Here is a 27,530-nt window from a genome sequence, read left to right as displayed (position 1 = left end):
ACTAGCTGTATCCTTATAAGTGATAAGAGAAACTAATAAGTCCTTCAAACTGTAAACTCAATTTAATCCATGTCTGAACCTAGACACTTGGCTATGGCTTGTGCCATTGACAACATTGCAGTAAGCCATTGTAGCACTGAAGTCATAGCCAATACCAAGGCTTTAGTTTCAAAGTATTATTCCATTTGGCCATGCTACTCATTGTATTAAGAATGGTGGTAGATGATCCTTATTGTTATAAATGCACATTTTGCATTTGGGATACAAATAATAAATACTGAACCTAATAATGCTTGTGTAGTGATTGGTTCTTCTTCCTGGTTTTAGTACACACCTTGTCCAGTAACATGGTACAGAGAAACGAGTTAGCTAAGATGCACATGCAGTAACTTGCTCGTGCCCCTTGAGATTCGTTTAAGTTTTCTAAATTTGATTAAACTGATAATTTGCCCCTCGTGATTTTTTCAATTTTTGCCCAAACTGCTGGACCTACCCTTTTTAATTTTTTCCTTTCTACCAAAATTTTATAAAAACAGCTGGACTTGCCCCTTATTTTTTTATTTTTTTATTTTGGCAATTTTTTTATTTAACTGCTGGACTTGTGATTTTTGCAAATTTTACTGCAGAATTGTAGGGTTCTTTTCTTTGGGGGGGGGGGGGGGGGGGTAACATGTGGGGAGTGTGTTTGTGTTGATTATCTGAGCTTTTACTTATGTATAATAATTGATACAAGAAAACCAACTTATCAACATTAGAAAGTCTTTAACCCCCCCCCCCCCCCAGACACTCCCCCGCATTTACCACCCCCACACATGTTACCCCGCCCCCATAGAGCTATATATAGCTCTATGCCCGCCCCTCTCATCTCCAGGACTGGATTTTTGAAGAGCGCCCCCAAGAGTCTTACTTTAAAGAGACTAAAACATGGCGGCTTCCATGGCAGGTACAACGAGAATTGGAACTTGTTTCACAAAAGTTTTGTCTCTCAAAAGACAGACAACTGTTTCTTGCCATCCTTACTTTCTCTGTGGCATGAGGCAACAGATAAGTACATATCACATTGAAGGAATTCATAATTTGTGCTTGAGAAACTGTGAGTCAGCATTGAATAGTCGCGAAAATAAAAAAATCCACCACCGCAATTTCATTGGTAATCATGTCAACATTAGAAAGTATAGCAATGAACCGCCAGCTACATCATGCACGCCGTCTACCAGTACCAATCCAACAAAGTTACCCGAGATTAAAGTGGCATTTCAGGACAAATTGAAAGATGGGCCTTCCTTGCAAGATTTTATCATATCGAATGTTGATGACAATGTTTCCAGTCCTGCCATTCACGGTGAAGATTTCTCGACTGCAGATTCTGTTCCATATCTTGAGGCGAATTCATTTGAAGCTAGGAACAGAAAAGGTTTGTTTTAATTTTCTCAACTCATGAACTGAGTGAATGACTAACTAACCATGGACTAACTCATAACTTTTATACACATGATCTTTCTTAGCAATAATTGGGATAACTTTCCGTATGGCGCCACCACTTTTTCACTCATTTTTACAAAAAGGGATATATCAATCAGGTAAATTAGATACTATATTATTTTATTTCGAATGAAAAAGTGGTGGCGCCATACGGAAACTTTTCCAATAATTGTTTGTATTCTTTTGTGCACAATCATTTATTCCCACTTCCCTGCCCATGCTGACATGATAGCACTCTATTCATCAACAATCTTTTAAAATTATACATCGCTTTTTTATTAACATTTTTGCAATATGTGTAGTTAAAGTTTACTCCAATTGAATTATGATTGTTTGGTTTATTGACCAGTTGATTGCAAATGAACTGTTCTTTTTGTGAACATACATGTTTTTTATGTTGATGATCTTTTGAAGTTTGATGTGTATTTAGTTCATTTATTAGATAAGAAGGAATTGGCCATTTTGCTGTGTTTACGTTCTTTATACTTGACATAATTTCTCAGTGTATTTTGAGACGTATGGATGCCAGATGAATGTTAACGACACAGAGATTGCTTGGGCAATTCTACAAGAAAATGGATTTCAAAAAGTGCAGGATGTTTTAAAGGTAAGACTTTCTACCAACCAACATCTTATTATTTTATTTGGAAAAATTTTACGTCGTCGCCACCAACTTCCGGCACTTTTTTTTTTTTTTTTTTTTTTTTTTTGTGCACCTGAGGAGGTTTTCAATCGATTGGGCTAGGATGAAAAAGTGGTTTTTATAGGGGATCGGTTAAAAAAAAAAAAAAAAAAAAAAAAAAAAAAAAAAAAACTAAAAACCTATAAAATTTATGTAAAAAAACACCCCGTGATTTGTCTACAGGTCCCGTTTCTCCCTTCTCTCCTCGATCCTGCCTTCTCTCTCATCCAGTCTCCATGTATCTCTATCTGGTGTCTATGCTGGAAGAAATGGATAGTTAGTAATCATTGAAATAATGTAATGCAGTACCGGGAGTCGAACCTGTAAAGCAGAGTTAACAAGTTACTATACATGTACATTCAATAGTCCATAGCCTAACCCACCGGGCTACGAGGCGTTGATACCAAATTTAGTTGTCTGTCCTAGATGTGTTTGCCATTACCTGGGTCAATAAAGGTCATAATGAATATGTAATTTAAATGAATATTAAAATAAGCTGTGATTGTCCAGTGCTTTGCATAAGTTGAATATTCATACCGTCCTGAATGACGAACTCCTTCACGCATCAGTCACGTGAAAGGTTATTTTGGATTGTTCCACTAGTATGAGTCCCGAGGGGAGTTCCACCGAGGACGCACGTAATCACCAAGAGTAATTATTTAGAAAGTCTCCCAATTGTTCTGTTGGGCTATATAAGGAAGCTCTTGAAGTCTTGAAGTCATCTTGTCGTGCTTTCTAAGTTGAAACATGAATACCTTTTGGAATGCTGAGAGATTGTTTGAGACTGTTGCCACGCCGGATGCTGCAATTGCGTTCTGCAAAGAACGTGGACTAATTGCCGACGCCCCCGATTGCCGGTACTGCCGCCACCCGTTGACATGGTCCGTGAAGACGGACCATGCCGACGGGTTCTCGTGGCGGTGCACACATCGGGGGTGCCGGAAGCGGTCTCGCAATTGCAGCATCCGTCATGGCAGCTGGTTTAGCGACAGCAAGATGTCACTGAAAAAATCCTCAAGCTCACCTACTACTGGGCGGCACGAGCGACAACCTCTGCGGCAATTAGAGAAACATCAGTCCACGAAGGTGAACAAACCAGTAGTAAAACTGTCGTGGACTGGTTCACTTTTTGCCGCGAGGTTTGTCTTCGTGCCGTCGAGGAACGGTGCAGCAAGGGGATTGGTCGAAATCGACGAGTCAAAATTCGGTCGCCGGAAATACAACCGAGGTCGTTTGGTTGAGGGTAAGTGTGTGTTAGGCGGCATTTGCCGTGAGACAAAGGAAATTTTCCTGATTGAGGTGCCAAAGCGGGATTCAGCGACCCTTATTCCTTTAATTAAGGAATATGTGGCCGCTGGATCCACAATCATATCGGACTGTTGGAAAGCATATGATTGCCTCAGTCAGGAAAATTTTACTCATCTCACGGTAAATCACTCCTTAAATTTCGTTGATCCTACCACTGGCGCTCATACTCAAAATATTGAGTGCCAGTGGTGGCAGATCAAGAGGAGTCTGCCGAGCACCCACGCTACCAGCTCTACCGACGGCTTCGGTTTCCGGTTGGCCGAATACATGTGGCGCCGTCAGAATGCCCTGGTCGACCACTTCGACCAAATCCTCAGTGACATCTTGCTGTTGTATAAACCACCGAAACGTTTTTGAATTGGCCCGTCCCCGACAACTCTCACGACTACCCTACTTTAAGGCACTGCTCCGCAGAAACGCCAGACAAATAAATCCAAAGATAGAATCATAGTTAACCAACCAACACATTACCGTTTATTAATTTAAATAACTTCCAAGAAAATTGTCCCTTACAAATATTCGATTAATAATGCAACATGATCCCTTACCTAAAACATACTCAAAAGCAACTGGTGACCCCAAGTTCAAATAAGGCAAAATGTCCATATCATCCAACTGCAATTTAAAGGGATTATTATACATTACAAGGATGTTGGACTTCATTTCCCCTTATTTTTGCTGGGTGGCTAAAATAAGATATACCCCCGCCGTACAGGCCCGTAGACTAGTTCAACCTGCTTATTATGCAATGACGGTCATTGTATTGAAACCATAACAGCCTATTCTTATAACATAACATTACCTTCATAAACGCACGTGGTTATTTTGTGTTTTGTTCGAATTTCCCTCCGTCCTCCCTCCCTGGAAGAAAATTGCAATCAAACTACCACGCATTTTGTGACCTTTGAAAACTTAGCGTTTAAGACATGTATCGAAGGTGGGCTGTAATGGTGACAGTGATGAGACCTATGTTAAAAGTGGAGCCATTTACAGCTCAACAAGGTGGGTTAAAGTTGTGGGTAGCCATTGTATTGGCGCGCCTGTACACCATAGAGTCCCAGAATTGTACCTAGCTTTTACCTAGACCCACTAACTGGGGCGCTGTAATTCTTGTTTTCTAAATTTTGATATTATCTGTCTGCCCCCATTACTAGCAATGTCAAAATTTTGAAGAAAAAAAATATACAGCGCCCCAGCTACTTATGGGCGGCCAAAAGGGCCAAAAGCTAAATAAAATAAAAACTAACTATATTTTTAAAAACTAACATAAAAAGCGAAAATCAAAGAACAATAATAATTAATTAAAGAAAAACAATAATACCAATAATAAACAAACGAAATGTATGTGTTGATCGCAAATACAGAGCACCAAAAGTTTAAAATGAATAAAATAAAAATAAAATGAAAAAACAGCATACTTTTAATTTAGATTAAAGGGAAAAGATGAACATTATTAGTCAAAACTTGAAATAATATGAAAATATATTTATCCACTAGAAAAAAATTTACACTAAATAAAAAAAAAAAAAAAAAAAAAAGAAAAGTTTTTCCCTTTAAAAATAAATACACAAAAATGTTTTTAAATAAACAATAAAAGAAAACTTTCAAAAAAAATAATCCATTAGAAACAAATGACACTAAATAAACAAAAATTAATAATGAAAGAAATGTTTGTCCCTTAAAAAAAATAACACGAAATGTTTTTAAATTAACATCAAAAAAGACTATCCAAAAAAATAATCCATTAGGAAAAAAATTCACTAAATTAAAAAAAAAAATTAATTTAAAAAATGTTTGCCTGAAAAATAATTACACGAAATGTTTTTAAATCAACATGAAAAAAGACTATCCAAAAAAATAATCCATTAGGAAAAAAATTCACTAAATTAAAAAAAAAAATTAATTTAAAAAATGTTTGCCTGAAAAATAATTACACGAAATGTTTTTAAATAAAAATAAAAAAATGATCCTTAAAAAAAATTACACTTTATATATTTTTTATATTAATTCTTACCTAAAAACCACCAACATAAACTAATATTGCACAAGCTACGTTAAAAAAAAACCGAAACAAACATTGAGGGCGTCAAACTAAAGACAAATTGTGTAAAGGAAAATTTTTGTAAAGGACAAGTTTTGTAAAGGACAAATTTCAGAATCAACGAACAAAAGTTTTTACGAACTGACCATAAATGAACATAGAGGGCGCACATAATGGCGAGTCGCGAATTTCTTTTCCCAGTGGTTTTTAAGGACTTTGTCCAAGACTTTGTCCAAGATTTTCCCATTGGCTGCAAGACAGCATCATTCATCGTATATCACTTCTCGCCGGGCCAGTGTTCCCCTATTATTAAAGCTATTATCATATAATTAGAATAGCTGTATGGGTTGAAACATGTGATTTCATGGAGCCATAATTAAAATAAAATAAAAACTTTTATTTTACATGGGTAGGTGTACATGTTCATGTACAGTCCATGCATGGTGGTGCAATAAAAACCAAAGATCGTACGATCATTGATAAAAACCTGTGCTTTCATGGCTGATCGTGTGTGTGCTACTTGAAGAAAGAAAAGCTCTTGTAAATTCATGGCTGTGCTTTCATGGCTGATCGTGTGTGTGCTACTTGAAGAAAGAAAAGCTCTTGTAAATTCATGGCTGTGCTTTCATGGCTGATCGTGTGTGTGCTACTTGAAGAAAGAAAAGCTCTTGTAAATTCATGGCTGTGCTTTCTTGGCTGATCGTGTGTGTGCTACTTGAAGAAAGAAAAGCTCTTGTAAATTCATGGCTGTGCTTTCTTGGCTGATCGTGTGTGTGCTACTTGAAGAAAGAAAAGCTCTTGTAAATTCATGGCTGTGCTTTCTTGGCTGATCGTGTGTGTGCTACTTGAAGAAAGAAAAGCTCTTGTAAATTCATGGCTGTGCTTTCTTGGCTGATCGTGTGTGTGCTACTTGAAGAAAGAAAAGCTCTTGTAAATTCATGGCTGTGCTTTCTTGGCTGATCGTGTGTGTGCTACTTGAAGAAAGAAAAGCTCTTGTAAATTCATGGCTGTGCTTTCTTGGCTGATCGTGTGTGTGCTACTTGAAGAAAGAAAAGCTCTTGTAAATTCATGGCTGTGCTTTCTTGGCTGATCGTGTGTGTGCTACTTGAAGAAAGAAAAGCTCTTGTAAATTCATGGCTGTGCTTTCATGGCTGATCGTGTGTGTGCTACTTGAAGAAAGAAAAGCTCTTGTAAATTCATGGCTGTGCTTTCTTGGCTGATCGTGTGTGTGCTACTTGAAGAAAGAAAAGCTCTTGTAAATTCATGGCTGTGCTTTCTTGGCTGATCGTGTGTGTGCTACTTGAAGAAAGAAAAGCTCTTGTAAATTCATGGCTGTGCTTTCTTGGCTGATCGTGTGTGTGCTACTTGAAGAAAGAAAAGCTCTTGTAAATTCATGGCTGTGCTTTCTTGGCTGATCGTGTGTGTGCTACTTGAAGAAAGAAAAGCTCTTGTAAATTCATGGCTGTGCTTTCTTGGCTGATCGTGTGTGTGCTACTTGAAGAAAGAAAAGCTCTTGTAAATTCATGGCTGTGCTTTCTTGGCTGATCGTGTGTGTGCTACTTGAAGAAAGAAAATCTCTTGTAAATTCATGGCTGTGCTTTCTTGGCTGATCGTGTGTGTGCTACTTGAAGAAAGAAAAGCTCTTGTAAATTTGGGAATTCCCCAGAATATAATGTTATTTTTTAAGTACACACAGCCTGCACTGGAGCCCCCAATTTCATGGCTCTGTTAACTGTGCGTATCGACGCTTGTGGAAGCAGGGCATTCTGCGCTTATGTCATTCAAGCATGTTTCACAAGATAGTGGGGAATGCTTATGTCATTGAAGCATGTCTCACAAGATAGTGGGGAATTCCGGCGTAATTTTTTTATTATAACCTTTTTTTAACTTTAGTGTAATATTTGTTTCTAGTGGATTTATATTTTTTCATATTATTTCAAGTTTTAGCTAATTGTTCATCTTTTCCCTTTAGTCTAAATTACCAGTATGCTGTTTTTTATTTTATTTTAATTTTATTCATTTTAAACTTTTGGTGCTCTGTATTTACGATCAACACATAAATGTTGTTTGTTTATTATTGGTATTATTGTTTATCTTTAATTAATTTTAATTGTTCTTTGATTTTCGTTTGTTTCGTTAGTTTTCAAAAATATAGTTAGTTTTTATTTTATTTCATTTTGTGTGTGTGTATTTGATGTATGCTTTTACCCATTTACTATTCATTTCTATTTTCTAAACTTTGTAATTGAATGGTGTAAACCTTTTTTAATTTTTTTATTCATTAAATAAATAATAAATAAATAATAAATAAATAAAATAAAAACCCATTAAGGCTACACTTGACTGTCACCAGGGACTTGGTTGTCACCTACTCCTGGGGCTAAAACAGGGTTACCCTCTTCACAGTCTATATAAGGATGTAGGCTTTAGGCCATGGTGTCATCCTTTAGGAGCCATAGCTGTTTATTGAATGAATATTGCATTAATTTGAAAGAAAAACATATAAAAAGGCACTGTTGATGACTGTTTAAATCTAGATACAGCAATAGTTAACAGGATTAGAAATGAAAACCATATAGAAACACATGTAGCTATGTAATTTAAGTTTTGCCAATTCCAGACAGTGCTGTGCATGACAAAACAAATAAAATATTAGGCCTAAACCATTAAAAATCACATAACACATTTTGATAAAGAGAAAGGATCCTACAAGTTTCTTTGATTTGTTACCTCTTTATTTAGGCTGATGTTATCTTAGCTGTCACATGTGCCATCAGAGAAAACGCAGAGCAGAAGATTTGGAACAGATTGGAATATTTCCAGGCACTTAAGAAGAGAAGAAAAAAGGGACAACCTCCTCTTAAAGTTGGTCTTTTAGGTAAGAGTGAACGAAGTGCCTTTGGCTAACGCTATGGTTATTGGTCTGGCTGCATTGACAGCGTTGAGGAATATGACTTTTGGTATCCTGCCGCTGTAGCCACAGCCAAAGCAGTAATTCAGACACAACAAAGTTATCCTCTAAAGTTATTTTGAATCTTGGAAATTTAAAACAGGCCCAGTTTTCTGGAGGTTGAACTCAATCTTTATTTCGGTGTAAGGTTCTGTAATGTAAGTGATTACATTAATCCTCCATTGATTATGCTTGCAATTTGCACTAGACTGCAGGACAGGGGCCAGTAGTTTTAGCATTATTTTGGCCGGGCCAGTAAACTCAAAGCTTGATACGTCCAGCAGTCTAATCTTTTTCAATTGAATAGTAATACCTCGCTGTGTAACATTTTACCTCTATTTTGAAAAAATCACATATACTGTAGTGTTTTAATGTTGACTTTGACAAATCTTTTCGTTCAATTCTGTTGAGTAATGTAGCACACTCGCCTCTAATTAACTGAGATATTCAAACTGTGTGAACAACATTTTCTCATTGATTCTGGTCTTATCAATTGTTTGGTCCAGTAAAATTTGTAGGCTACAATCCCTGCAGTCTTATGGACCCCCTTCCCAATATGAACCCTAGGCGTGCATTACTTCAAGTCAAAAGGAACACTTGATACTTGTTGTGTTAGGGTTAAGAGCTAAAACCGTAGTACATGTAGATGTTGGTTGTAAATGTGCGTCTCTCACTCTGACACATTATACTTATGCCTGTAAATTATAGACGTTTGAACATGTCGAATAGTGGATTTGATTATTCTTTGAATTATCTTTGTATTCTTTACTTCTCTTCTGTTGCTTACATTATGTTTCATTTTTTGTGCTGCGCCTCGGAATAGGGCGTTGTACACTACATGTAGATAGATGGCACATTATAAATGCATTATTATTTGAATCTTGATGACTTTATAAAAAGTCTTAAAACCAGCCTTATGTAATCCTTCATATCCTTCTCTCTCTTCATACCAGGCTGCATGGCAGAACGTCTTAAGAAAGAGATTTTAGAACGTTCTAAGATAGTGGATATTGTTGCTGGACCCGACGCCTACAGAGATCTACCAAGACTATTGTCTGTTGCTCATTCTGGACAGTCCGCTATAAATGTCATGTTGTCAATGGATGAAACTTATGCAGATGTGATTCCTGTAAGATTAAGTGAAGGATCCAAATCAGCGTTTATGTGAGTATTCAGAAATTAAAAATTGAGAAATAGAAATAAACTTAACCGAGTTTACAACGGGTTTACATTTAAAAAATCATCTGTGTTTGTTTCTTATTGTGCTAGGCATTTTTCTGTAATCTGTATTAATTGTTTGTTCGGATAAGAGAATAGTTCAAACAAATAGTTCAGGAACATTTTTAATTTTACATTTTGTCCCTTGAATTTGCTTAAATTTTATTGTCACATGACTTAATGCCATGAGCTGTGTTTGGGAATGATTACACCGTGTCTTCAATTTATTAGATGTTAAAGTTCTTCTTATTATTATTATTTATTTTTGTGTACTCAAGAATTTAGTGCTTACCACACATAAGTTGTCTCAAGGAAAGCACTGCCTATTTAGTGCTTACCACACATCAGTTGTCTCAAGGAAAGCACTGCCTATTTAGTTCTTGCCACACATAAGTTGTCTCAAGGAAAGCACTGCCTATTTAGTGCTTACCACACATAAGTTGTCTCAAGGAAAGCACTGCCTATTTAGTGCTTACCACACATAAGTTGTCTCAAGGAAAGCACTGCCTATTTAGTGCTTACCACACATAAGTTGTCTCAAGGAAAGCACTGCCTATTTAGTGCTTACCACACATCAATGTAAGATCACCCCCAAATAAATTTACATTTTCAGTTAATGTACATTTCTTGTGTATTTTGATACTGTAGATCTATAATGCGAGGCTGTGATAATATGTGTAGTTACTGCATCGTTCCATTCACGAGGGGAAGAGAAAGAAGTCGACCTGTTTCTTCTATTATTGATGAAGTCAAAATACTGTCTGATCAGGTAGGAACTCATTGTGGTTTTAATGGCGTTTAATGGCCTAGTGGTTAAGAGCACCGAATTCAAACTCTGGTGTTTCTGAACAGCAGAGTGTTGGTTCGAATCCCGGTCGTGACACTTGCATCCTTAAGCAAGACAATTATCCATGATTGCTTTGGAAAGTTGGGGAGGTAGTGCTTTTTGCTCTACCAGCCAGGCATGTCAGGCTTCTGATGGATGACACTCAACCCTACATATGTATGGACTTCAAAGTGGGTAACCCTGTTTCAGCCCCAGGAGAAGATGGCTAGTTTATAATTTTAACCTACTAGTATTTCATTTTGTTTAAACACAGGGTGTGAAAGAAATAACTCTACTTGGTCAGAATGTCAACAGCTACAGAGATACCTCGGAAACTCTTTATTATGGACATGAAACAGCAGTTGATAATGCATCTCACCAACCTTCTCATCTTGCTAAGGGATTCAACACCATCTACAAGGACAAAAAGGGTGGTCTAAGATTTGCTGATCTCTTAGAGAAAGTCTCAGCAGTGGATCCTGAAATAAGGATCAGATTTACATCGCCGCATCCGAAAGACTTTCCAGATGAAGTGTTGTATTTGATTCGAGATAGAGATAATATATGTAAGCAAGTTCACATGCCGGCACAGAGTGGGAACTCCGAAGTCTTGAAAAGGATGCGAAGAGGGTAAATGACTTGTAGATTCTCAGGAGTTAATAGTAACAATAGATATGGATCAGTACAGTGATGCATACCAAGTCCCTCCGCTTCACATGCTTCTAGAAGTAAAGTTCACTTGCAGTTACAACCATGCCCTGAATCTCTTTTGAGGAAGTGTTGTGCTCTGAAATGAGCTGGTTTGTTCTTGACATTTCAAACAGTATACTCTGCTCGTCTTCAGGGTCAAAATGTTAATGTAATCTGAAACTGCATTCTGATCAACACATTTGGTATAGAAAAGTTCATATTACAGCTTGTAAAGGTCTATACAAATATTAAATGTATTCAAACATTGTTTTTACTATTAAAAGACTAATTGAATGAGGGCAGCAAACAAATATAACCAAACTGTACAGTCATTCAATGCAGGCCTGATCGGGGGCCTTCTTTACAGAGGCCTCTTTACAGTCATTCAATGCAGGCCTGATCGGGGGCCTTCTTTACAGAGGCCTCTTTACAGTCATTCAATGCAGGCCTGATCGGGGGCCTTCTTTACAGAGGCCTCTTTACAGTCATTCAATGCAGGCCTGATCGGGGGCCTTCTTTACAGAGGCCTCTTTACAGTCATTCAATGCAGGCCTGATCGGGGGCCTTCTTTACAGAGGCCTCTTTACAGTCATTCAATGCAGGCCTGATCGGGGGCCTTCTTTACAGAGGTCTCTATGCCCTCTGTATGCTTCCATTTTGAAAGGGCAAGGGCACCAAGGCAATTTCTCTTTGGTAAACGGCAGGCATCCTGTGAGGAAATTGTACCACGTACTGTAGCATCTCAAGGGTACTATTAAGGCAATGACCAGGGAGCATGGAGGCCTCTGTGAAGTGTCAGGCCTGTAGAGGCTTACATAGTATCACCCATGTTCTTGTCCAGCCCAGTAATAACGTACTAGGTTCAGAATCCTAATTCAGAATCAAAGCCATTTCCTGATGAGTTTAATTGTTTTCTCTTTTTATTAGATACACGCGGGAAGCGTATCTTGAGTTGGTGGCGCACATCAGAGCTATTATTCCTGATGTTTCATTAAGCAGTGATTTTATTGCTGGGTTTTGTGGAGAGACAGAGATGGAACATGAAGACACTTTGTCTTTATTGAAACTTGTCCGCTACAATTATGCCTTCTTGTTTGCTTACAGCATGAGAAAAGTAAGTGCAGTTATATACATTTTATTTCACTATTTATCAAAGCCCTTTTTTAATTCATGAACCTAACTCTATCAGCCTGTATTAAAGTCATGCATCACAACAAGCCTTAATTAAAAGAATAAAGGGGCAAATTTGAAGTGAAACCACATCTCATTTTATAGACCATAATCTAGTTATGAGGTGCACGTTGAGACAAGCTGGACTCGGGAAAAAAAGATAGAAAGATTTATATTAAACATTACACCTCAAAGACACACTTGATGTGTAACATCTAAGGAGATTTATTCTGTAAAGGTTGCTGATGAATAACTTTGATATTGAATAAGTGATCTTCAAGTAGAAAACGGTACTGAAATATTTTAGAAAAAATGGATAGGACTAGTTGACAGCAAAGATTCAAGAGTCCCACCATCCCATCACCAAACTGATCAAACAGTTGAGTTATTTCAAAACTTGTTGATCCATCCAAACTCCTCAGACAATATAGACTTTGTTACTGCAACCATTACTGGTGCAGAGTTTACAGCTCTGTATGTGATAATGATTGAAGTATTTTGTATCTGCTTAGAAAACAAACGCCTATCATAAGATGAAAGATGATGTTCCTGAAGAAGTGAAACTTAGACGGCTTAAAGAAATCATCACGGTGTGTAGACAGGGAATGGAGGAAAGTAACGCAGCACAGATCGGACAAAAACAACTAGTCCTCATTGATGGGGTAAGTCATGATAAAGGTTAAAGGGACACTACAGAATTGGTTTTGCTAACAAAACAGATGCTGGTTGTGGAAGTATTTTATGTAATCCACAATATACAAAAACTTACAAACTTAATTCAAGGGATGTTTTCTACTATCATGACTATCATCGTCAATAGACCGTGTAAGTTTTATGTAAATATATGTGATCTTCCTGATTTGTTTTTTTCTTGCCAATTCTGTAATGTTCCTTCAATATGAATCCTGAGTTAAAAAAGTATCATAGTGAAGTTGTGACTTATCCCTTCATCCATTTGCCACAGAATCCAAGAAAGCTTTTAGAAACAAATCAATCAAATTACAGTAATTTAGACATAATCAATAGCATAATATGTGTTTCTTTTTTTTTTAAGCCTTTTAAGATATTGGCTTTGTTTTTTGTGTTATCCTTGGATAGTTTGTTGCTGTATTTTTCTCTTGTGTTCTATTTTGGTTTAATTTATTTCATTGTCTTTTCTCCCGTTGTGTATGGATTTTTGACATGTTTTTATCCAAATAAATTCCATCAATCAATCAATCATCAATCAATCAATCAATCAATCAATCAACTAATCATCCTTACCTTCTGATGTTCGATTTTACTGGAATGCGAGAGCAATTAGTCCACATTTTTTTATTTTTAGTAAAAATTTTACCGGAAAATGTAGGTTTCTTTACAAATGGGTCACCTAGTTCTTTTTTGGTGCTTGATTAATGTCTAATGGGTTTGTGAAATAAGAAAGGACTACATATTATGTTGAGAACACAGCTGTGGCCTGGTTTACATGTACACGTACAGTCAACATCTCTCTAGTTATTATATAATTAATTTATGTGATGATCTTCTGATGTAATCGAATTATTGCCTATGTTGAGTCGTAGACATTGTGTAGAAATTAAATAGATTGATTATCTTTGTTAAAATTGATATCAAGGTCACGTAGAGAACCTGGGTAGAGCGGTTTCCATTCTTGTTGCACGTAGCTTAGAATGAGGCTATAGGTAACTGTAGAAACTTGTGTAGGAGCTAAGGAACGTGACTTATGAGTTATGACCCAATTTGTGATAGTGAGATAATGTAATGAAGGGAAATAGTAGACAATAATACATATAGGTTTCTTTGCTTTTGATGTTCTCCAGTTACTTGCTTTGTTACTCATTCAATACATATTATCCTAAAGTCTCTCACCACCCTCGCCCCCAACAAGATGACAACAAGCAAAATGAAACAATTAATTGACTGTGTGGTAAAATATTGAAAATGTCTGGCAAAAAAAAATAAAACAAAACCAAAAAATAGTAATAATAATAATACAAGTAATAATAGTAATTTTTTTTTGTAATTTGTCCGTAAGATTAATTTCGAATCTTAATAATATTTGGCTGATGTTGAAATCAAACTAGTACCACATTGGTAATAAGCTGTCAAAACATAAGCAATCTTAAAAAAGCGACCCAATTTGAAATGAATGGTACTCGTCCACATACTCAGATTGTTTTCATACATTCATAGCAGTCTTCAAACACCCACCTACATGTATAGGCCTATCAATTCATTTCATTAGTTACTATTCTTTTATGAAATGCTAATGCAGCTTTTAAATAGGTAAATTTCACATAATCATCCAAATTCAAAGCAATGCATATACAAGCCCAGAACGATAATTTCGGCCGTTGCCTGATAGCTGATAGCTGAGGTGCGCCACACAGGCTGCCACGGCAATAGCATTGCTCCTGTTTAAGTAATCTTTTCTACCTTTTCTTGGTGGATTTTGCACTTCAAACTGTGTAAAACATAATGCTTTTACATCAGTGACAATATCTGTAAGACTCTTTGATTTCTGCTGTCCTGGCTGATGGAATATTGGATGGATCTTTGGTTTTTGACATTCAACCTGTGAGTAACATATAGCAAACTACATGTACATGTCAATGGGCATTTTACTCACCCATGGACACAGTGTGATCAATAGACCGTCCAACCTATACAACAATTGAAAGGACAATAGATGAACAATAGGATCAGGGAAGTACTACACCCTACTTGCTTGGGTCTGTCTTGGGCTATGTACTACTGCATGCGACCATGGAGTGGTTCACCAATTCAAGTATAGTATTGAAGTTTTCCCTAGCAACGGCAGGCTTGTGCATCAGAAGTATCTTAGCACTCGTATAGTATACTATCCTAACTCCTCCGCCTCGTTCCAACTTCAATTATTAGTATTGAAGTTTTGCCTAGCAACGGCAGGCTTGTGCATCAGAAGTATCTTAGCACTCGTATACTATACTATCCTAACTCCTCCGCCTCGTTCCAACTTCAATTATTAGTATTGAAGTTTTCCCTAGCAACGGCAGGCTTGTGCATCAGAAGTATCTTAGCACTCATATAGTATACTATCCTAACTCCTCCGCCTCGTTCCAACTTCAATTATTAGTTGCTGGTGACGTTAATCCTAATCCGGGACCTGATCATGATACCAATGACAATCATAATCGCAATCCTATATCCTCTCATCAAAAAATTGTATACAGCAGGACTCAGCTGATGAATATGAACACTGGAACATTGACTGTGCCCTTAAGTACATGGTTGAACATAACATCTCTCGGAATACAATCCAAACCTTCAACTCATAGAGGAGTGCGTGCAGGGATCCGTAAGCATCGTAATAGATCTGTTGACATTTCACATTTCCTTAAATTTAGTTTGTGGAATGCGCATTCAGTAAGAAATAAGACAATCAGCTGTTCTGAGTATGTGCTAGACAAGGGGATTGACGCGTTATTTCTAACAGAGACCTGGCTGAATGACTCTGATAATGTTATTATTGGGGAACTCTGCCCTCCCGGCTATATGTTCATCAATGTTCCGAGAGATTCCGATAACTATGGTGGAATTGGTGTCTTGTACAGATGCCCCCTGAAGTTTCAGATTATACCATTCAATTTCAAATCTGCTACTTTTGAGTACACAATCATTTCAAACACAGGACGCAAGATCTACTATATCCTGATCTACAGACCTCCCCCATCCAGAAATAATGGTTTGAAGACTTCACAGTTTCTTGATGACTTTGCGAACTTTCTAATATGCGTGAACTCGCTAGCCGGCAAAGTTGTCCTGTTGGGAGACCTCAACATTCATGTCGATTGCCCGGAGAAAACAGACGTCACCCGTTTTCTGGAAACTGCTGAGAGTGCTGGTTTTCAACAATTTGTTCATGGGGCAACCCATATATGTGGCCATACACTGGACTTGGTCATGTCTCGACCTGAAGACAATCTCATCATGGTCTGTACAGTTGGTGTTAGGCTTTCAGATCACCATGTTGTTGATTTTCAGCTCATGCTGGACAAAGCAGAAAACCCAAAACAAGTTACTACTTATCGGAACTTTCGCACAATTGATACAGCCAACTTTCAGAAAGAGTTGAAATTGAAGTTTAACAACATTATAGCTGGAGTTGATAATATCGATTGTCTGACAGAGGCATTTGAAGAATGCACAATCAATTCCTTGGACCATTTTGCCCCTGTCTCTATGAAAACTCGTAAAACAAGAATTAGACAACCCTGGTATAACTCAAACATACACGAAGCTCGCAGAATTCGACGAAAGTGTGAAAAGAAGTGGCGCAAGACTCGTCTAGAAGTTCATCACCAGCTTTATATTGAACAAAACAGAACAGTCAATTGCAGGATAGAGGAAGCTAAAAGCAGCATATTTCAGAAAAGCTGCAATCTGCTTCTGATACAAAGACTTTGTTTAAAATTGTTAATGGGCTCTTGAATAATACAAGTAAAGTGTTACCCGCATATGAGTGTGCACAAGATTTAAGTAACGACTTTGTAGTGTATTGCCAAGAGAAGGTTGCTAACATTTATTCTAGTATGAAACATGTTCAGTCAAGTGTAACAGGTGGTAATTCCCACAATGTTTGTGTAGCATGTAAACTACCTGAATTCAGTCAAGTGTCTGAAGAAGATGTTATTAAGCTTGTTAACAAAGCTGCCACAAAAAGTTGTATATTGGATCCTGTACCCAATTGGTTTCTTAAAGATAATGTTTCCATATTTCTACCGGTTTTAACACGCATCATAAATAAGTCTCTCACTACAGGCGTTTTCCCAAGTATTCTAAAGCATACTGTACTCAACCCTCTCATTAAGAAGCGGTCACTGAATCCAGACGAACTCAAGAACTATCGTCCTGTCGCTAACATCAAGTTCTTATCTAAGCTGATAGAGAAACATGTGATTAACAACATCAATGATCACATTGTTAAAAACGGTTTGGGTGAGGAATTTCAGTCAGCTTATTGTGTGTCTCATAGTACTGAAACCGCACTACTGAAAGTCAAAAGTGATATCATGGGCATGATCCACAATGAGAAGGGCGTGTTCCTGGTGCTTTTAGACCTAAGTGCCGCATTCGACACTGTTAATCACAATGTCCTTTTCAACAGATTAGAATGTGAGATTGGCATTACAGGGACAGCTCTTGAGTGGTTTAAGTCTAACTTCAGTGGTAGAACAACACAGGTTTTGATACACAATACTTATTCAGCCTCACACGATATGCTTTATGGATTGCCGCAAGGATCAATTGTTGGACCGAAATCCTTTACTATTTACACCATTCCCATTGGTAGAATCATCAAGGGGAACAATCTACTCTATCACATCTATGCTGATGATATTCAGATCTATACCAGTTTCACACCTTCGGATTCATCATCTATTCAGTCTGCCTTACAGGCGCTCGCAAAGTGCATTGTAGAATTAAAATCCTGGATGACTGAAAATATGTTGAAACTGAACAACAATAAAACCGAGTCCTTTGTTGCAACCTCACCTCATTTCAATCGCTTCATGCCCAGTGTTCAACTGCAAATTGGAGATGAAATTATCACACCCACTAAAACTGTTCGGAACCTTAGCATTGACTTTGACAATCTTATGTCTATGTCTCCACAAATAACATCATTGTCTAGGTCTGTGTCATACCATCTGCGTAACATTACACGTATAAGAAGGTTTCTAGACGTTGACACATGTAGCAGTGTTACATTGGACAAAAGTGCCACTGAAAAGGTCATTCACGCATTTGTTACTTCTCGTCTTGACAACGGCAATGCTCTTCTCTACAGTCTTCCTAACAACCAGATTTCCCGATTTCAACGGCTCCAAAATACTGCTGCCCGCATTGTGACACTGTCTAGAAAATCCTGTGCTATCACCCCCATTCTGAAACAACTACACTGGCTCCCTATCTCTCAACGAATCATCTTCAAGCTGATGCTCATTGTCCACAAAGCTCTTAATGGCAAGGCTCCCCACTATATTTCTGAACTGCTTCAAGTTTACACTCCATCAAGGAATCTTTGATCAAGTTCCATGCTTCTCCTCATTGAACCCAAGTCTCGACACTCATGGGGTGACAGGTCTTTTTCTTCAGCCGCGCCACGCATCTGGAACTCTCTACCACTTAATCTTTGATCTTGTGTTTGTACCGCAACATTCAAGTCTCTTCTCAAAATTTATCTTATGTCACAGGTTTTCAATGACTAATTTTGTTGTTTCTGTTTTTCTTTGTGTTGTGTTTTTTTTTTTTTTTTTTTTACTGCGCCTTGAACACCCAGCAGGGTGGATATGTGCGCATTATAAGTCTTATTATTATTATTTTATTTATTACGATTGGACTATGGCAACGCACTTTTACTTGGAGCTAACACAACTCAAATTAATAGACTTCAACATCTTCAGAATTGGGCTGCCAAACTAATATTTTGTGCTTCTAAACATGATCATGCAACTCCTTTTCTTAAAAAGCTACATTGGCTCCCGGTGAAAGAGCGCATTCAATTCAAAATATTGGTGCATGTGTATAAATGCTTAAATGGACTTGCACCAGCATATCTTTAATCTTGTTTTTCTGGTCACATTCAAACTAGGGCTGGGCTTCGCTCAGCATCAGACAAAACCCGTCTTGCTGAAAATAAACCAAGCAGCAAATCTCTTCAATCCGCTGCATCTAAATCATTTTCCTTAGCCGCTCCAGGACTGTGGAACCATCTTCCCATCACAATACGCACCTCAATTTCACTGCCTATTTTCAAGAAAGCACTTAAAAAACATCCTTGTCCTTAGTGTATGTTTATTGCTTTATTGTTCATTTTGTTGTATTATCTGCATTGCTATTGTTCGTTTAAAGCGCTGTGGTCTAAATGAAATGGCGCGATATAAAAAACCCATTGTATTGTATTGTATTGTAATGCCAAATTGGTTAGTTTTGTGCTTCAAATATTATGAAGTAAAAATAAATGTTTTTTGCCTCGGCCAACAGTTTCAGAAAAGCTTTGATATTACAGTTCATAACTCCTGAAGGCAAGGTCTACATATTACAGTTCATAACTCCTGAAGGCAAGGTCTACATATTACAGTTCATAACTCCTGAAGGCAAGGTCTACATATTACAGTTCATAACTCCTGAAGGCAAGGTGTACATATTACAGTTCATAACTCCTGAAGGCAAGGTCTACATATTACAGTTCATAACTCCTGAAGGCAAGGTCTACATATTACAGTTCATAACTCCTGAAGGCAAGGTCTACATATTACAGTTCATAACTCCTGAAGGCAAGGTGTACATATTACAGTTCATAACTCCTGAAGGCAAGGTCTACATATTACAGTTCATAACTCCTGAAGGCAAGGTCTACATATTACAGTTCATAACTCCTGAAGGCAAGGTCTACATATTACAGTTCATAACTCCTGAAGGCAAGGTCTACATATTACAGTTCATAACTCCTGAAGGCAAGGTCTACATATTACAGTTCATAACTCCTGAAGGCAAGGTCTACATATTACAGTTCATAACTCCTGAAGGCAAGGTCTACATATTACAGTTCATAACTCCTGAAGGCAAGGTCTACATATTACAGTTCATAACTCCTGAAGGCAAGGTCTACATATTACAGTTCATAACTCCTGAAGGCAAGGTCTACATATTACAGGTCATAACTCCTGAAGGCAAGGTCTACATATTACAGTTCATAACTCCTGAAGGCAAGGTCTACATATTACAGTTCATAACTCCTGAAGGCAAGGTCTACATATTACAGTTCATAACTCCTGAAGGCAAGGTCTACATATTACAGTTCATAACTCCTGAAGGCAAGGTCTACATATTACAGTTCATAACTCCTGAAGGCAAGGTCTACATATTACAGTTCATAACTCCTGAAGGCAAGGTCTACATATTACAGTTCATAACTCCTGAAGGCAAGGTCTACATATTACAGTTCATAACTCCTGAAGGCAAGGTCTACATATTACAGTTCATAACTCCTGAAGGCAAGGTCTACATATTACAGTTCATAACTCCTGAAGGCAAGGTCTACATATTACAGTTCATAACTCCTGAAGGCAAGGTCTACATATTACAGTTCATAACTCCTGAAGGCAAGGTCTACATATTACAGTTCATAACTCCTGAAGGCAAGGTCTACATATTACAGTTCATAACTCCTGAAGGCAAGGTCTACATATTACAGTTCATAACTCCTGAAGGCAAGGTCTACATATTACAGTTCATAACTCCTGAAGGCAAGGTCTACATATTACAGTTCATAACTCCTGAAGGCAAGGTCTACATATTACAGTTCATAACTCCTGAAGGCAAGGTCTACATTTGGTTTTTGGACCTGTTTGAGCTTTAATGCTTTATACATGTGTGAACATTTTATTACAAAAGGTGTTGCGTTTCTAGATAATGTTAAACATCTAGATTGAAATGTCCATGCAGGAAGAATAATCAGTAATAGGAATACATGTACACAATCTGAGAAGTGTTACTGACAGTCATGCTTCTTAGATTCAAACTTTGGGGCATACAAACTATTATCTTGTCTTATAATCCATTACTTCAAAGTGAAACGTTTCTCCAAATGCTTTAGACTTTCGAAAGCTGCTGTAGACTTCTAACCAAATAATTATTTTGATTGCCATTAATTTTGAGAGTGATTACACTGCCTTCAAACCTCTTGCTTTTATTAAAATGACTGAAGTTAAGCATAAAACGTACTTGTAATCTCATTGCATTAGGCAGAGCATGCGTGCTGGAAAGTCCAGCTAGATTGATCAGTGTGTGTACCGTCGGGAACCAAAAGCAAACTCGGTGATTTAGAAATGATTTGAAGGTGATGATGCGTGTTATTGAAGTTGATGTGAGATTGAGGTTGCTAGAATTGCTTTCCTAATAGACGCCACTAACAACCTGTATAAGGAATGCAAGGAGTGTGTTAATTGCAACACTTCGCTCTCAGCGGATGTTGGCTGCTTTTGTGTTATAATAAAAACCTGATTTTACTGGAGGTATACAGGTTGAAACCAAGGTTGAGGAACTAGAATTGGTCTAGGAATTGAAATAATAAAGCAATAAACGCAAGTCGTAGGAAACAAGATGCACAAACAGGAAAAGGTTTTGTGAAATTTCATTTAGTAACAAAGAAGGAGCGCTGGTATAAAAGTTGCATTGTTTGCAATTAACCTTTCTTTCTCTACTTCCTTGCCAATATTATAAAATTACTTTGTTTTGACCATTGACTCCACACATACTGTTATTATATATATTTTGTTTGACCTATACGTGTACATAATACATTTCAGTTTGTAGGAACGCTTGATGGATTTTTTAATATCATCACCCATATGATATAGATTATGTTCTACCCATACATCGATGTGTGTTGAGCACTTAATACCCTCAAGTCCCCTGAAAATAGAATCCATTGGCATATTATCTTGGTAGGATTTGAACCGTATACCTTTGTCATTCTAGAGGAGATGTTTTATTGTGGGTTCGAATCCCTTTGGGATAATAGGTTCATGATTTCTTGTTATTACAGAGCTCAGGCAAGTACTGACTGAGTTTACTGAGCTCAAGGAACATCAGGGTTTTTAAGAATGTAAATAGTTTCCTTTTCCCTGATGTCAATTTAGCATAATATATTAAAATCACATGTAGATTATATTTAATGAGTAGAAGTTAGTACCGGGTATTAAAGCCCTTCATACACGTAGGTTTGGATGCTCATAAATCTTGCCATGAAATACTACTCTTATTGAAGTACTAAAACACAATAATATATCCTGGCTTCGGTGGTCTATGATTGCAACCTAGTCAGATTCAGTATTCTTGTTCTTATTGTGGTGTTGTATAGTTCATTGAACAGATGAATAAGCATTACATCAAAGCTCATAAAACACATAAACATGGAGCATCAGCTTTTAGAAACTAAATGTCTTATGAAGAAAGTAATATCTGTTGTTTAATTAAAGCCAAACGAAGCAGCTGAATGGTTATGGTTTTCCACTAATAATTAAATTTTAAATTTTAATCATCATGTTTTTAATTAAAACCTTTACAGATTTGTGTAAAGTTTCCAACCATTCAAACAAGATTTTTTTCATTTATTTGTTACTGAATGAGAAAGTCTTTCAAAAGAAAAACTATTTGGCAATATTTCCTTTTACAGATAATAGAGCTAAATGACGTCATTGTCTTGAAATGTGCAATTGCGCTGAAGTCAAGAAGATTCATTACTTCATTTGTTACTCTATTCATTACTTTATGTTTTTAGATTAACAGAAGGGGAAAAGAAGAGGAAATTACTCAAAAATATGTATTGAATGAAAGACCTTGTTAGATCCTGTTTATTATTCTTATTATCCCTTACTTCAAGGGCAATGAGATGCTTTGTAGTAAACACAACCTGTTTAGATTATTCCTTATTTGACCTAAGGCTAGAGTGTCAAGCTAACCAGTGATGAATAACACCTTCGGAAACCAATAATATGAACAAATTTATGTGCAGAGAAGAAGAGGAAATGAAATTGAATAATTTGAGTAGAGGGAAGTCAACAGGAAAGTCCATCAGTATTGTAATGTAATTGACTGCTCTCATCGGTTTATCACTATGTATTGAAGCCTTTATTGCATTGTATTGTGTTTCTCCATTATAAAGTACATCACCTTTGGCTTCTTCAGTTGAAATCACTTATCATCAGAGTTTTTTGTATATTTCATATTTAAGTTCAGCAAATATCCTCTTGTTTTAAAATGATCCTTGCCACAGCGTTTCAGGGAATATTTAATGATGTAGAAAGTGAGGACATCCAATGGTTATGAAGATTAACAAACTGAACATAATAATCAGCTCGTTTTATTTAGTATGCTCTGTGGATTAAAGTATGGAACGAAAAAAAAGGGTATTTATAATGCGCTTTTCCAAAACTTGATCAAAGCGCATAACAAAGAAAAGGCTAAACTAAAACTTGCAGGAAACAAATCATTAATCTACCTTTTAGGAAAGAGATAAGTTTTAAGTTTTTTCTTAAAAGTAAAAACACAAGAAGATTTACGGACATTAATTGGGAGAGTGTTCCAAAGTTCAGCAGCAGAGTGTGAGAAGGCATGTTTGCCTTAAGTTAATCTAGATTCATGAGTGTTAAGCTGAGTTTTATCGGTAGAAGAACGGAGTCCTGAATGAAGACAATAGTCATTGTAGTACACAGAACATTCTGCAAGTTTCAAGCTCTGTTTTTGTTTCTGCAAGTTCCAAATTCTGTTTTGAGCAAATGACATTCTGCCAGCCCAAGGCTCTGTTTTGTCTTCCACAAAACATACCAAACAAACACAACGTGTGATAACATGCTTCTGTTAACCTAATGTTGTTTTTGTTTGTCTATCATTTAGGTCAGTAAGAGATCTGATAATGATCTTGTTGGTCGGAATGATGGTTACATTAAAGTCATCCTACCTGATATAAAGGTTCCATATGGTCTTAATACATCTACTTTGAAGTCAATCAAACCTGGTGATTACGTGGCTGTACATGTAAGTCAATATAAGTTAATCAATAACTAATGACCATGCTATTCTTGACTAATCCTTCAACCAAAGATAACTTAAGCTTCTTATAAAATACAGAAAGTTTGTTTCTGTTTGTGCAAGTTATTAAAGTGGTGACCTTTCTATATTTGTTAAGGGTACAACCTTAAAGGTTGTACCCTTAACAAATGTAGGGAAGAGCACTGGACTTGAGCTCTGGTGTTTCTGATCAGCAGAGTGTGGGTTCAAGTCCCAGTCGTGACATTTGTGTCCTTATATGCAACAATAAAGTACACTGTATAATGATGGGCAAGATATGAACATGTTTGAGACAGTATTTCCTGTTATAAATAGATCAGCTAAGACATTTTGATGGGGCTGTCATGATTGCAGTGTTGCTCAGAATTACAGCAATTTGTCTATAATATCTGGGGGGGGGGGTTCTTCATTTTATAGGCTGTTCCTTGACATGCCTCGCTTTTTTAAACCTGCCTCCACATTGATATTTACTGTAGGCCTACTTTTGTTGCTTCCTTAAGTGTGGAAGTAAATGCTGCTTTAATTTGACTTGAAAAACAAATGCTGGATGCTAATTGATGATGATTTTGTTGATTTGTTTTCAGATTGGGAGTTGCAATTCACAGGTGTTGAAGGGGACACCGTTGTATCATACGACCATTAAAGAGTTTCACAGTCAGGATGTACATGTAGATGTGTTTACAAGGCACAGCAGTTAGCGATTCTAAGATAGAAGTGAAAAAATGATAGGTCAGTATGGAGAGGGTTGGTATCAATAAATTGTCTTAAGTTATATACTCTTCTGTGATTTAGTAGTGCAAGTTTACCTTCTATCTTTCTGCGGGTTCTTGGAGGTACTTATTCTAATGTATCTCTTAGCCATTGTCAGTGTACTGATTGAAGTTGCCAACACTAACAGACTAATAAAATAGAGGAACCTACCTAAAGAGACACATAGCTGACTGAACACTAATAAAATAGAGGAACCTACCTAAAGAGACACATAGCTGACTGAATACTAATAAAATAGAGGAACCTACCTAAAGAGACACATAGCTGACTGAACACTAATAAAATAGAGGAACCTACCTAAAGAGACACATAGCTGACTGAATACTAATAAAATAGAGGAACCTACCTAAAGAGACACATAGCTGACTGAATACTAATAAAATAGAGGAACCTACCTAAAGAGACACATAGCTGACTGAATACTAATAAAATAGAGGAACCTACCTAAAGAGACACATAGCTGACTGAATACTAATAAAATAGAGGAACCTACCTAAAGAGACACATAGCTGACTGAATACTAATAAAATAGAGGAACCTACCTAAAGAGACACATAGCTAACAGACTAATAAAATAGAGGAACCTACCTAAAGAGACACATAGCTGACTGAATACTAATAAAATAGAGGAACCTACCTAAAGAGACACATAGCTAACAGACTAATAAAATAGAGGAACCTACCTAAAGAGACACATAGCTGACTGAATACTAATAAAATAGAGGAACCTACCTAAAGAGACACATAGCTAACAGACTAATAAAATAGAGGAACCTACCTAAAGAGACACATAGCTGACTGAATACTAATAAAATAGAGGAACCTACCTAAAGAGACACATAGCTAACAGACTAATAAAATAGAGGAACCTACCTAAAGAGACACATAGCTGACTGAATACCAAATTTAAACAGTTTCCGGCGAAGTGTACCTTACATGCTATATCTCATTTCAGTGAAACTCTTATCTTTAGTGCATTATGTTCTGTGTAGTTTGATTTTTCGAAACCTTGATTACGATAATTGAAGTACCCCTACCCTACAAATAAACAGGCTTGTTGAGCTACTTTATCAATGAATGTTCAAAGAGAGAGGTTCGTTTGTTCAATCAGTCTTCATTTGTAAGCATAATTGACAACAAATCTATGCTTATTTGAGCAGTGCGTTTGTACAGCATTTATGCTTTGTCTATTATGATAAACATTGTTCATAGTTAACTGTGTTATTAGAGTGTAAAACTGGTTGCCTTAATAACAAATATGCTTCTTCTGTATTATTCAGCTTATCAATAACGCAAACACTGAATTGAATTCTTTACAATTTTGTTTTAAGGCTTGAAGGTGACCAGATCATATCATTTATCGGAATATGGAACTATTAATTTCTGGTCCAATAACCCAAATATTTACAGCATGGTCCCGACACTTACACCCCTGTTTATTTGAAACCGTCTCTACAACCCAAACGTCTAAGTAGTTAATCGTGTCCTTGCTCTAAGCTTCATAATGGACTGATATGAAGTTCATTTCCATCTGGAAAACCCATTTCCTGTCAGCAGGATTTAATGTTTCCTTTTTTTATCAACCAAACCTGTCATCAAATTGCAAATCTAGCCTAAACCGAATGCCAAGGTGGTAGTTTGTAGAACTATATGGTTTGATTGCTCAATGTCGCAAGACTCACAGTCTTATATCTTGAGGTTTTATAATGTTAGTTGTCTGTCTTGTATAAGGCTGGATTCATGAAGCACTTTAAGCTTTGTTTGACATTGACGAAGAGGAAATTACTAAAGCAATGTTTGTGAGAAGATTTCCGTACAGTTTGCTTGTTCAGCTGTTTCTTTTTCTTACAAGAATAGTCCCTGATAAGACATTAAGATGAAGAAGAATGGAGCCACATTTATGGATAACCTTTGCTTTACTTTACGAGTATGTCTCGGTTTCGTAAAAAATAATTTATATTAAAATCCAAAAGTATCGATTTCGGTTAGTGAAATATATTTCTGGGTCTTTGTCCAAAATTAATGTTTGTTTGAATTAAAACCGATTCTTCTCAAAGTGTTATAAAAAGAACGAAGTTAAGTCTGTTAAGTTAACAAATCAAGTATTAGCAACCCTGAGGGGTATGACTATGAGCTGAGGTTGTGTTGCATTGTTAATTACAAAACAACTAAACGAGTTTATGAATGGAATTTGATTCAATTTCATGGCTGGAATCCACACAAACCTTTTACATTGAATTATCTTTAGTGATGTATTGGCTTTATTAGAAGTTTCAGTTCCGAACTTCTAAACTAATGGAATTACCCCCTTTTTTTTTTTGCGAAATTTTTATAAAAAGACGAACATGTCAGTTTGCATTCTGCTGAAAACCTCATAATGATTTTTGTAAAGTTATAACAAGTAACTTCAAACAATACAGTCAAGTTACTTCTAAATGTCTGGAAATTATCTGATACGAAAATACTGATTTTGTTTTATGTTGTGCGCTTTTATAAATATAACTTTTGAAATTAAGTATCGAAACATTGTATGTTCCGGGTTTGAAGTGGAATTGTTTGATAAAACAAATAGGTCTACTGCTAGCCGGTTTTGATGATAAATGAGGCTTTCATTCGTGCAGATTTAAAAGGGAACAAAGTCCAGGTTTTATACTCGTGTATTCCCCACTCCAAAAAAATAGGCACTGCGCTGTCGGTTTTCATGTTCTACATAATGTAACGTGTATAGTCGCACTTATCAAAATGTCTCTATTAAAGTAATTGCCTTGTTTGAGAA

At 36.7% G+C, this 27,530-nt stretch overlaps 1 protein-coding gene across 1 annotated transcript; it reads left to right on the top strand.

Moving 5' to 3' along the window:
* Positions 1-923: 923 nt before the first annotated feature.
* On the top strand, positions 924-27,530 carry LOC117296453 (CDK5 regulatory subunit-associated protein 1-like). The gene is made up of 10 exons (XM_033779396.1): positions 924-1,414; positions 1,986-2,089; positions 8,256-8,391; positions 9,417-9,627; positions 10,330-10,450; positions 10,782-11,137; positions 12,125-12,311; positions 12,880-13,029; positions 23,810-23,950; positions 24,568-27,530. The coding sequence occupies exons 1-10, from the start codon at positions 925-927 to the stop codon at positions 24,679-24,681; spliced, it is 2,010 nt and encodes a 669-aa protein (XP_033635287.1). The 5' UTR covers position 924; the 3' UTR covers positions 24,682-27,530.

This window comes from Asterias rubens, chromosome 11 (genome assembly GCF_902459465.1).
Source record: "Asterias rubens chromosome 11, eAstRub1.3, whole genome shotgun sequence".
Lineage (NCBI taxonomy): Eukaryota > Metazoa > Echinodermata > Asteroidea > Forcipulatida > Asteriidae > Asterias > Asterias rubens.
The sequence above is the reverse complement of the archived record's forward strand: the minus strand, read 5'-3'. Positions and strand labels throughout refer to the sequence as shown.